Below are 13,280 nucleotides of genomic sequence, written 5' to 3'. Positions count from 1 at the left end.
TCTTTTTTAATTCATTCACTTTCACAAATAATATTGTTAATAATGTTGCACTGATATTGTTTTTTGATAAAGCATGAGGATAAAAGGTGCTTTTCTATCTTAAACAAAAGACTTGGCAGACCCCTTCCATGGGATAAAGACTGCTGAATTTGGGATAGTAAACCACAACACACAGACACACACAAAAAGCCCATCAGTATGCCAGATCATAGTATTGCTGCATTAGTTCTGCTGTCTGTTAATGTTTTAGCAGAAGGCACTTTACCCACAGATAACCTGCACGTGTCCCAGTTATGTATCATAACTCCATCTGTTTGATTAACCCAGGAGTGCTTTTCTCTCTCTCTCTCTCTCTCTCTCTCTCTCACTCTGTTTGTACTAAGAGTAAAATAGTTACGGTGTAAGTCTGAAGTTCACTGTGAAGCAGTCTGTGCTCCTCATTCAGAGCATTAGTTACGACGAGCTTAATCCCAACAAAATGGGCGTCCTTTTTGGATTGTACATCCTGGGGATTATATTTACAGCCGTTCTTCTACTTCTTTTGGCATCTACCACATATCATCCACTTAAAAATTATATAGGAAAATGGAATGAAATGAGACCAATTCCAGGAATGCCAGGTGCTTATCCAATCATTGGCAATGCACTGCAGTTTAAAACCAATGCAGGCGGTAAGGGATTGTTATCTTTTTGACTAGCATCCACTCTTGTTGCCATTAATTAACAATGATAATTTAACTGTAAAATTATAAAAGTGTGTTTCTGTTAAAGATTTTTTCAACCAGATTATTGAGAGCACAAATGAAAACAGACACCTTCCTCTAGCAAAGGTGTGGGTGGGTCCAGTCCCCTTCCTGGTCTTGTATCATGCAGAGAATATTGAGGTGCCTATTTATGAAATGTTATCCTCTCCATTTTATTTTTGAGGTGTATAATAATGTTTTCCCCACAGTTTCCTGGTCATTCTCATACCTATGTTTTCCCATCAGGTGGTCCTCAGTAATTCCAGACACCTTGACAAGTCATACTCGTATAAATTCCTGCACCCCTGGCTCGGCACAGGCCTGCTCACTAGGTACGGTGGGTTTTCCACCATTTTTTATTTAATTTGTATTATTACATTGAGCTTTCTTTATTATGCAAATAGTTTACAATTGTTGCAATGTTCACTGTTAACATATATGATTTGTATACATTAAATTAATTTGGTAGCATCAGTAAAAAAATTCTTGAATGCCAATTACCCCCAAAATGCATTAATACAGTGACCTTTATTGTTTGAGCATCTGACCAGACTGACAAGGTTCAACCAGTAGAGTGAGATTGGGGTGGTATTATCTCTATCTTTGACCAATGGTAGATGAGGGGAGTTTTTTGTGTAGGGGAAAAATTGTTTAACCCTCATATTTTTGAAAATACTGTTTAACTTAGGACATTTTTTCTTGATGTTGTTTGACTCTCTGTGGGTATCTGCATTTACATGCATGCTTTTAGCATCTGATAAGTAGAAACAGCAGCAGTGATGTCTTGTATCTCTCTGTTGCCTAAAAATGATGTCCTTCCTACCTAAAAATATGTTGCAATCATGTCCTTCAAAACTCTGAACATCTAAAGTCAAATTAAACTTTGTTTCACATATGCTAGAGGACCACCTGCCAAACTGGTAGATCTCATGTCTCATATTCAAGAGCAGCTTGCATCAAGCACTGCAAACTAAATCTATCAAAAGCACAGTTTATAATCAGTCACACTGGACACAAGGTTACTGGCCATCTGTCCAAACACAGCAGAGTCCAAAAACACAGAAACTGAATATAAAATGTTCACGTTTAAGCTATGTCAAGGTCACAGACTTGACTCTTACCAACTTGTCTTCCCACAGCACAGGGGAGAAGTGGCGTAACCGGCGTAAAATGCTGACTCCAACCTTCCACTTCTCTATCCTCTCTGACTTCCTGGAAGTGATGAATGAACAAACTGATATTTTGATTCAGAAGATGCAGAAGCAGGGAGACGGAGAGCCTTTCAACTGCTTCAGCCACATAACATTGTGTGCTTTGGACATCATATGTGGTACAGTACAATCTTTCCATATCTAGTGTGATAGCACAATGTGAGAGTGCTGATGAGGTTTTGCTGCTGCTTACTTTACACTCTGCTTATGCATACTGATGTAAAATAGCCCTACACTTATCACTTAGTTATAATAACCATTGATAACACATTTGGGATGTGTTTGTCTGGAACAGAAACTGCAATGGGAAAGAAGATCTATGCTCAGAGTAATGCTGACTCTGATTATGTTCAAAGTGTCTATAAGTAAGTAGTCTACTTTAATTTTAGAGCATTTATTCTTACTAATAAATAGGGGAGCAATCCCCAGTAGAAAATGTACGTTCCTAGAATGTTCCGAGGCACTCATGATGTGTAGTTCTTTGAAGGTTTTAGGGACCTTCACAGAACATTCAGGATGTTCTCAGAATGTTTAGGGGACCATATTTTATTTGGAAATTTGATGTTCCCAGAAGATTCTCAGAACATCCCCACTAGGGGTCAAGGACGTCACTTGGTAACATTCATAGAGCATTTCGAGACGGTTATCATACGGGACCATTACTATAGGACTGAAATTCCCTCTACAATACATTCCCATAATGTTTGCAGTCCCAAATTAAGCACCTCCATTTGACTAACAGGGAACTGTATGAGAACTTCCTTTTAACATCACTGATATCCTCTTTGTAACATTGCTCTGTGACCATAGAATAACATAAATGGAACGTTCCCCTAAACTCATATCAGGAAGGTTATAATATGACCAACAGAAGACCATGTGGAAATGTTCTGTTAACATCCTAAATATCCTCTTTGTAACGTTCTTATGTGACCATTGAATAACCAATATGGAACATTCACCTAAAGTCATATCAGGAACGTTAATATGACCAAAAGAGGACCACACGTGTATATGTTCTGTTCTGATGACAGTCCCAATTCTGTCATCGTCAAAGATGATAGATAATTAGCATATAGTTTAGATTGGCAGTATGGTTCTGTTCTGGGCAAGAGCTCACTTCCCATCCTTGAAGCCTAGCATGGATAAGTGCAGGGAGAACAGTGATAAACCATCCTAGGGTAAGCAGAACAGAAGCAACAATGCATTGCAGATAGCATTAATGTCAATATTAAAATATACAAAATAATTCTGGAATTTAGTCGGATTCAGGTGGAATCAGAATGCCAAATCTTGACTGACGAGAGGAGGAGCTGGGGATGGAGGAGAGTAAATAGCTCTGGAGAAATGCGATAACAGCTAATAGTACTCAAGGAGCTTATATATAAATGCTGTAATAGGCACTATATCACTATAGGTAGCACATCTACCTTTAGGAATACAGTGCCTATCACAGCGTGTCAGTCAGCTGATAAGAGCTTGACTAACGTGACCTGGCAGAACTAATGTTATATGCTTCATATATCCTCTTTGTAATTATGCCGTGTGACCATAGAATAACCAATGGGATGTCCAAAGTCCTATTGGGAACATTATTATATTACCAACAGAGGACCATGTGGGTTCTGTTAATACCCCAAATGTCCTCTTTATAAAGTTGCTCTGTGACCATGAAATAAACAATATTGGACACCCCCGATCAGGAAAGCTTGAACTGCAGCACTTTCATGGCCAAAAGAAGATGTTTTAGGAACGACCCTAATGTTCTATAAAGTTTCAGGATTTTTGTCACCTTCAGTGAACCTTTAGGGATCGTTGAACAAGGTCGCTAGAACCTCCCCTTCTGCATGAGATGTTGTCCTCTCTGAGAACATACATTATTTATAATCTCAATCTTTTGCAGAATGAGTGACATCATCACCAAGAGACAGAGAGCACCATGGCTGTGGCCAGACTGGATCTACAGCATGTTGAAGGAAGGCAAAGAACATTCCAAAAGATTGAAGATTCTTCACTCTTTCACTGCAAGTGTGAGTGATCAGTGTTAGTATTTATGTAATATTAGTGTAGAAATTAATGAGACAACCCCTCCCTGCCATTATCGAAAATCTCTGTCTTTCTGCGTTTTCACTGTTAAATGGTGGGGGATGCTATTACGCATCTTCTGAAAGAGTACTGAATCTCTGGGCCAAAACACAGGGGAAAAGGAAGCAGAAGCAAGTGATAGCATATGTAATCGTATGCATATGTAGGATCAGCAACATTAAATAGAATATTAATCAAAACTGCCTAACATTACAGAATGAAATAGGACTATAGCTATCATCATTCTGAATATGCTGCTTTTCTTTCTCTGAGGCTCTGTTCTTTCTTTTTATACATGCATCGCATGTTCAAATATTCATAAAACAAAATCTGGGGGCCATGAACATTTTGTGAAAATTATAAAAAATGTTGGCAGTGACTGTCAAAAAAAAAAAAAAAAAAAACCTTGTTGTGGAGAAAGAGTTCATATTTTGAAGTTGCTTATATTTATTCATATTTTTAAATTTTGATTCATATCTGTTTTGATTTTTTATATATATATATATATATATATATATATATATATATATATATATATATATATATATATATATAATACAAAACTGATTCCAAAAAAGTTAGGACACTACAAATTGTGAATAAATTCTTATCCCATTCTTAACCCATTCTTATCTAATACAGGCTTCTAGTTGCTCAACTGTCTTAGGTCTTCTTTGTTGCATCTTCCTCTTTATAATGCGCCAAATGTTTTCTATGGGTGAAGGATCTGGACCTGCAGGCTGGCCATTTCAGTACCCGGATCCTTCTTCTACACAGCCATAATGTTGTAATTGATGCAGTATGTGGTCTGTCATTGTCATGTTGGGAAATGCAAGGTCTTCCCTGAAAGAGAAGATGTCTGGATGGGAGCATATGCTGTTCTAGAACTTGGATATATCTTTCAGCATTGATGTTGCCTTTCCAGATGTGTAAGCTGCCCATGCCACAAGCACTCATGCAACCCCATACCATCAGAGATGCAGGCTTCAGAAGAGTTCAGAAGAGAAGAGTCCATTTAAAATGAGCCTTGGCCCAGAGAAAACGGCTGCACTTGTGGATCATGTTTAGACATGGCTTCTTTTTTGAGCTATAGAGCTTTAGCCGGCAACAGCGAATGGCACTGTGGATTGTGTTCACCGACACATTACGTTTTCTGAAAGTATTCCTGAGCCCATGTTGTGATTTCCATTACAGTAGCATTCCTGTACCGGATGCAGTGCCGTCTAAGGGTCCAAGATCACGGGCCTCCAGTATGGTTTTCTGGCCTTGACCCTTACACACAGAGGTTGTTCCAGATTCTCTGAATATTTGGATAATATTATGCACTGTACTGTAGATGATGATAACTTCAAACTCTTTACAATTTTTCACTAAGAAACTCCTTTCTGATATTGCTCCATTATTTTTCGCCACAGCATTGGGGGAATTAGTGATCCTCTGCCCATCTTGACTTCTGAGAGACACTGCCACTCTGAGAGGCTCTTTTTATACCCAATCATGTTGCTAATTGAAGTAATAAGTTGCAAATGGGTCCTTCAGCTGTTCCTTATATGTACATTTAACTTTTCAAGCTGCTACCTGTCCCAACTTTTTTGGAATGTGTAGCTCTCATGCAATCCAAAATAAGCCAATATTTGGCATGACATTTCAAAATGTCTCACTTTCAACATTTGATATGTTTTCTATATTCTATTGTGAATACAATATAAGTTTGAGATTTGTAATTTATTGCATTCCTTTTTTATTCACAATTTGTACAGTGTCCCAACTTTTTTTGGAATCGGGTTTGTACATGCATGCAGTTAATCACGGTTAATTTTCCCCATCACTGTGTGAGTCTCTATTCTCTGATGTGATCAGCCTAGACTGTACATTAGCGCTAATTTGAATGATTTTGATTACTGGATCACTGAAAATTTTTCCCAGAAATTAACGTCTTTAAATGGCATGATCAAAAACAGAGAAGCAGAATTGCGTTAAAGAGTAAGAATGGAAAAAACCTCCTACCAGGGTTACAGGTGCTGTAGATGCTCAGTGTGTTTGTGATGAACTCCCGACTCGAATTTAAGGAATTTAAGTACATAATTAGATAATACCTATTTAGGTCAACCAAGTACCAAGCAATGCAATTTTTTTATCAGTCTTTAGTGTAAAAGTCGCATTAGCATCAAAGTGTCAGAATAATGTTGGTCTCAAATTTTTTATATATATTCTGTGAATGTATGAGACTTCCGATTTAACAGGTAAATAATTAAAACAATAACAAAGTGCTGTAAACTGTAAAATTAATTGCTCTAAAAACAGTGTTTATTTTAATAATACATTAAAATAATATGATAACAAATACTAATTTGCAATATCGAGCAGGTGTAATGGCCATTTTTTTGCTCTGAAAGCGAATGACACCGGAAGCCTTGCACATTCCAAATACACATTACATTAAAAAAAGGTGGAAAGCACACTGTAGCCAAAAAAACCTATTTATAATTGTTACATACAAACCTGTTTTCTTGACCCAAAGGTGATCAAGGAAAGAGCGAAGTTCATGAGCTCTAAACCTGACAGTGATTCTGACCAGGGACCGAGGAAGAGACAGGCCTTCCTAGATATGCTGTTAAAAACTACTTATGATAACGGACTGCATTTGAGTCATGAGGACATTCAGGAGGAAGTGGACACCTTCATGTTTGAGGTACAAACAAAAATAGAAAAGGAAAGTTTGTCAAGATAAAGGTTGAACATTGTTTTAAGGGCTATTCTTTTTAACAGGGTCATGATACCACAGCAGCTTCAATGAACTGGGCCTTACATCTGATTGGCTCCCATCCTGAGGTCCAGAAGGCAGTGCAGGCAGAACTACAGGAAGTGTTTGGTACACAAGTCTTTCTCACAATGTGTGATGTGTTCCATTTAGCATAATGCCTACCATAATGTGTTCTCTATTAAAGCAGTTATGTTTACTCAGTAGTCAAGAAACAGCTTGGGAATGTTTCCTAATAACCTAATTTCGAGTTAAGCTGCATCTCCTGTGTTCTGATTGGCAGGTTCGTCAGAGCGCCACGTGGGGGTGGAGGACCTGAAAAAGTTGCGCTACCTGGAGTGTGTCATCAAGGAGAGTCTGCGGATCTTTCCCTCCGTGCCTCTGTTTGCTCGTAGCATATGCGAGGCCTGTCACATCAGTAGGTGGCAGCAGTTTGTAACCTTGCCAAACGGCGCAGCGAACGGCGCAAGATCAAAGATCTGCACTTTTTGATGCCACACTCATTATTTGCATCTCAGTGTAACAGCAGATGTCACGACTTCTATTTCCATCTCCCATTGTCAAATATGAAGCAGCCTGAGTGTTTATTTTCCAAGGTTAAATGAAAGAGCAGCTAGAATGAAAACAGTTCATGAAATTCATGAAAACAAAAACATTTTGTTCATGAAAACAAAAATATTCATGACAGAAAGTGTCTGTAAAGTGCAATAAATGCATCCGTTTATCAATTATGTATAAAAGCTTTATTCTGTCTCCCACACAGCGGTATAGTTTGGCATGTGTGCAGTGCGCTGAATCCTGTTTTATTGTTGAAATTCTGTGACATGTATTCACATGAATTCAACTGACTGAGGTTGCTTTGTTGCTCGTTTGCAGATGGGTTCAAAGTTCCAAAAGGAGTGAACGCTGTTATCATACCATATGCTCTTCACCGGGACCCCCGCTACTTTCCAGAACCTGAGGAATTTCAACCGGAAAGGTTTCTGCCAGAGAACTGCAAAGGGAGGCATCCATATGCATACATCCCCTTTTCTGCAGGGCCAAGAAACTGCATCGGTAAGAAAAATAACAGAATGATAACACTCACACAAAAATAAAGTGGTATAAAAGTGACTTATAATAGAAATGATAATGCTAAATGCTATCCAGTATAATATGAAATAATGTGAAAAAAGAGTACATTTCCATTTTGGTGTTGATGAACCTTCTTAGCAAGGGCTGTGAGACAAAAGACAAAAAGGTTGGGAAGCACAGGATAATGATATAACTGGACAAGACAAAGGACTGCATTTTATTAGATGGGCCATATGTATAAAGAATGGGAATCATAAAGAATTTAACGATTAGGGTTATTTAAAGTATTTAAATGCATTATTTAGTGAACTGTTATATAACAGACACGATTAATGTAACCATTTTAAAGAAAAAGAGATGTTTTGTTATAGCTTTTGGAGCAAGGGCACCACCATCTTGCAATACTACAGTGTGTGACATCACCAGGGTGGTTTGCTCCATAATATAAGCATTTCTTTACTTTTTTTTTTACTTGTTTCGAAATGGAGGAAGACGAACTCTTGAGCCCATAAAAAGTAAAATTGCTTATGCATATCTCTTAAAAATGTAACAAAAACAATCACCAGAAAGCTAATTGTATTCACAAATGAACATAAAATACATTACATACCACTGACGTACTGGTGAATGAGACAATGTAATGCAAATATGTCATATAAATAAGGTTTCGCATAACAATAAGATGCCACGTGAATGTTTGTTTACATCATGTCTTGCGCCTCGCAAAACAATGGAATACCACAATCAAAACTTTGTGATATAGTCAGTATGATGATAATTCATCCAAATTATAACAGGCTGCTCCAGTGTTTCCGCTCTGACATCTATGAGATATGCATTAGCAATTTGACTTATTATGGGCTCAGAATCCTTTAAAGTTGTCTTCCTTCCTTCCAATATTAATCTCCATTTTCAGCCATATGCAAAGCATGCTGAAAACTAGCAATGGTTACTAAATGGTTTTAAAATAAACCTGCACAATTGAGCTAATTCTCTTAAAATAAGTAACCTTATTTTCCTTAATTTTGTCAGCTTAATCAGTTCCTCAATTCAGGCCTCAAAATTGCTTACATTTCTTTAAAAAAATTAGGAAAGTGTATCTCTTGGTTTTATTTCTATACAACAGTGAACCGCAATTTTCTTCTAAATAATATCTAAAAATATACACACTATTTTTAATTATTACACGGCTCTGTGAAATACTTGATTCTGATTGGTCAATCGCGCATTCCAGCGGTATGTTATTTCCAGATAACAACCGCTCATCCGGGTACTAGGAGTTATCTTGACCGGTACTACTTCTATGTTTAACGCTGGCGCCATCTTGTGGCTGTTAAATAATTAAACAGCCATGGCTACAATGGAAGACTTCAAGGCGGGTTTTCTTTATAAAGTTTTAAATATGGATATTTTTCTTACACAAACGCATCGATTCGAATCAGAAGGCTCTATTAACCCATCGGAGCCGTGTGGAGCACGTTATTTGACGGACAGCTGCATTTTTTTATGGACTTCAAAAACAGCTACAACTACTGCTGGGATTAACGTTAGCCTGGACTTTTTAAATATAACTCTGATTGTATTTGTCTGAAAGAAGAATGTCATATACAGCTATAATGACTTGAGGGTGAGTAAATCATAGGTTTAGTTTCATTTTTGGGTGAACTAACCCTTTCAGCATTCATTTTCAACATTTAGCAGAAATAGATAAAGGCTTAAAGCAGTTTGGAACTGTTTTTCTTCGCGGAAGCTTTGCGTAAGAGCTAATAAAATATTTAATCTCAAGACAATATTTTGTGTCTAATTTATTTGAGTAGCCGTGTAATAAGCAGGATAATGTACCCTCAGCCGGTTGTTTTGCAGAATAAACCCCTTCAGAGTGATGCAAGACGTGTCCTGATCACTCTGTTGGGGTTTATTCTGCGATAACAACCGGCTGGGTGACCATCATCCCTTACTTATCACATCATTTGATAATTTAGACCCATGATTAATTTTTTTACAGTGTCACTCCTCAACCCTGCATAGATTTTGTTCTAAAATATAGATAAAGATCAATTGAAATAAATGACCCCCTTAATGTTGTTTAATTCGTTTTGTTCCAATGTTATTTTCATTTCAAAGTAATCAAACAACACAAGTTGTTATAAAGGCAGTTATCATTAATTCCAATACTCACTGAGCAACACTGATGCATCTAATTCTCAAGAGCTCTTCTAAATGTTTTATCATCGAGTCTGCTCCGTTCTGCTCTAAAGATTTTTCCTGCAACACTTTAGATTCTCTCAACAGGTACGATGGACATGTATATGAATTTCTTAATTTTTCTGATTCCTTTAATTCAATTTTGAATTGTAATTCTATATCCTGTTTTTGACATCAATTCAAATTCAAGACTTGAATTGGAATTTGGAAGTCATTATCAATTCAATTCTGAATTGTGCACAAGCCTGTTCTTCAGTAAACCACAGTTTACTAAAAATAAATAAAAAGCAATTTTATATTCAGTTTTTTTCTCCCCTGCTGCACCGAACATTATAATATCATCACATTTTACTCTGTAATCAGATTACACTGGTTGCGTTGCATGATTTTGATACACACAAAAAAATCATAAGAGTAAATTGCTGTATAATTAGACTACTCTAATTTGTAAGAGTCATTTGCTCAATAATAAGACTACGGGCTACATTTTCTGTTTCCCACTGTAGATTCAGTAGCATCATTCAGGTTATGAATTTGAATCAATTATTGGTTCTCAATCTTAGCCTTATGACATCCCCAGAACTTACTGCAGTCAAGTTTTTATTTCCACTTCACACATGAGACAATCTACATATTGAGCAGCACTAGCTGAATGATAGATGCAGTGTACTTATATCCCACACTATCTCCCAATGTTTGGGCCTCTGTCCCACCTCTGAATGAGACAGATTGTTTCACAGCAAGTGGTGTGTGCAGGTTCAGGTCACTGGCCACACACAAGAAGAAGCTTCTAACAAAATTAAAAGAGAGCCACATAGCTTGGGAGATGTATTATTTCAGCACTCGACTCATCTCCACTGCCTTCCAGGAAGGAAAACTCCAAATAAGAGCATCTGTAGAAATGTACTTCATGAACGTCTCCCCTTTCTTGGTCTTCTTGCCATTCTGAGACCTTATTCTTTCTTTCCCAATTTCTCTTTTTCTGTGTATTTGTGGCTCCAGGCCAGCGGTTCGCCATGATGGAGGAGAAGGTAGTTCTTGCTACGATCTTGCGTCACTTTGACGTAACGGCATGTCAGAGCCGTGAGGAACTGCGGCCTCTGGGGGAACTCATTTTGCGTCCTGAGAAAGGCATTTGGATCAAACTACAAAGAAGAAGCCAATAACTCTCACCACCATTAAAACTTAAGCATGCTTCAGTCCTCACATCACAGACATGCCAGAGCTGTTGTGCTGCTAGTTATGGTACATTTTTGCATTTTCTGTGATTGATTTTATGGGAAATTCTGTGGAATGGATGGTAAAAGGAGAGCTGAAAGTACCAGACTCTACAGCTGAAGGTGTAATCAAATTATTTAAAATGTCTTATTAACACACACACAAGGTGAGGCAGATTTATAAGTTCATGTGGACGTAGTTATAAGTTAGAAATAGTGTACATCCAGCCGCTCGTAGCACAAGATAATTTACCTGCAAATTTACCAACATTCCCACTGGGGTCATTTGGACCCCAGCAATTTAATTGACGACCCCAACACTACTTATCATCTGTGTTGGGGAAAGTTACTTTATAAAAGTAATGCATTACAATAATGCGTTCCTCCCTTAAAAAGTAAATCATTTAGTCACTTAGCTACTTTTTAAGGAAAGTAATGTGTTACGCTACTTGTGCGTAACTTTTTCTCACCTTTGTTTTTTTATAACAAAAAAGTTATATTTTTGTAAATGTTTCTTTACACCAAAATGTAAATGATAAACCTCAGGGCAAGGTAAAAATGCAAATTCACGCATGTACAGTAGAGGGCGCAGCTCAAACAAATCTTTCAGCTGTGCTGCCATTCTGGATAATGGAAGAATAGGAAGCAGGAGAAAAAAGTTTAACACTAACTTCACCAATAAAATCTAAAAATCGAAAGTAATTTTTGCCTTTGGTTTAACTGAATCATCGAAAGTTAGCAGCAAAACATTGGTCAATAAAGTAGATTAAATGCATAAAAATATTTGTTTATAATATTTAATATTTAATTATTGGATGTTTGCATAGTAGGCTATTCTTATTTTGCATTTGAAGGATTTTATTCATTTTGAGGAGGACTTAATCTTTCCTGTGCAAGTGAGATAGATAAATGCTCACATTTAGTCTAGAACTACAATAACCTGTTCACACACAACGCCTTTGCACTTACTCTTGATTTCTCTCAACATGGGGAGAAGAGAGCTTTCAGTCAAATAAATGCGAAAAAGTAACTTGTTACTTTTTTTAAATAGTAAAGTAACTGATATGTTGTTGAAAGGAATGCATTACTACTAGTAACTTGAAAACGTAATCTTATCACGTAACTCAAGTTACTTGTAATGCGTTACCCCCAAACCTGCTTACCAGAACATGAAATATTGATTTAAATTGAAATGATTGTATTACATGAGAAAAAGAGACAGCAGAAACTTACATAGCAAGTGTGACAATTGTGACTTATAGATTTTAGTGGTCATTCGATAAATATATTTAACAACATAATGTCATAATTGAACTGAATCAATATGTAAATCATCTCAATTGAGGCAGAACTATTTTTGCACTCTAGTTGTCCCATTATAATGTTGATTTGTCTTTTATTCTAACCTGCATGGGTAATTACAGAAAAAGAGAATGTACAAAACTGAACATTTGATTTCAGACATACAATGCCGTTTGAAAGTTTTCAGGTCAGGAAGATTTATTTATTTATTTTTGAACAAAACCTAATAACTTTTTTTTTTCAATAAGTATGTATTGCATTGAAAGTTACAAAAGGATTATATTTCAAATAATTGTTGTTCTTCTGAATTGTCTATTCATTCAAGAATCCTGGGAAAATGTTCACGGTTTCCAAAAAACTATTAAGCTAAAATAATACGTTTTCAAGACTGAAGTCAAAATATTAGAATGTTTTAGGATCATGTGACACTGAAGACTCAAAAAGAAGCTTTTTCATTACAGAAATAAATTACATTTTTTAAATAGAAAAGTTATTTGTATTGTTTTTATTGCATTTTGTTTCAAATAAATGTGGCCTTGGTGCAGAATAAGAGACTTCTTTTGAAAACATGAACAAAAGATTCATCAAGTACTTTTATCTGCAACCAGAGTTTTAATATTTGGCTAAACTCAAATTGGGAGATCTGTTGCAGATCTTAAGCCTTCAGTGCTCACCGTTATTC

The 13,280-nt window shown here is 36.7% G+C and overlaps 1 protein-coding gene across 1 annotated transcript; it reads left to right on the top strand.

Moving 5' to 3' along the window:
* The first annotated feature begins 402 nt into the window (after positions 1-402).
* On the top strand, positions 403-13,080 carry cyp4v2b (cytochrome P450, family 4, subfamily V, member 2b). The gene is made up of 11 exons (XM_067457733.1): positions 403-671; positions 772-884; positions 990-1,075; positions 1,883-2,073; positions 2,250-2,319; positions 3,858-3,984; positions 6,561-6,731; positions 6,809-6,911; positions 7,084-7,218; positions 7,677-7,856; positions 11,082-13,080. The coding sequence occupies exons 1-11, from the start codon at positions 479-481 to the stop codon at positions 11,243-11,245; spliced, it is 1,533 nt and encodes a 510-aa protein (XP_067313834.1). The 5' UTR covers positions 403-478; the 3' UTR covers positions 11,246-13,080.
* Positions 13,081-13,280: the final 200 nt, after the last annotated feature.

The sequence above is a fragment of the Pseudorasbora parva genome, chromosome 11, assembly GCF_024679245.1.
Source record: "Pseudorasbora parva isolate DD20220531a chromosome 11, ASM2467924v1, whole genome shotgun sequence".
In the NCBI taxonomy this organism is placed as follows: Eukaryota; Metazoa; Chordata; class Actinopteri; order Cypriniformes; family Gobionidae; genus Pseudorasbora; species Pseudorasbora parva.
Note: the sequence above shows the minus strand (reverse complement) of the source record. Positions and strands in the feature narration are given on the sequence as shown.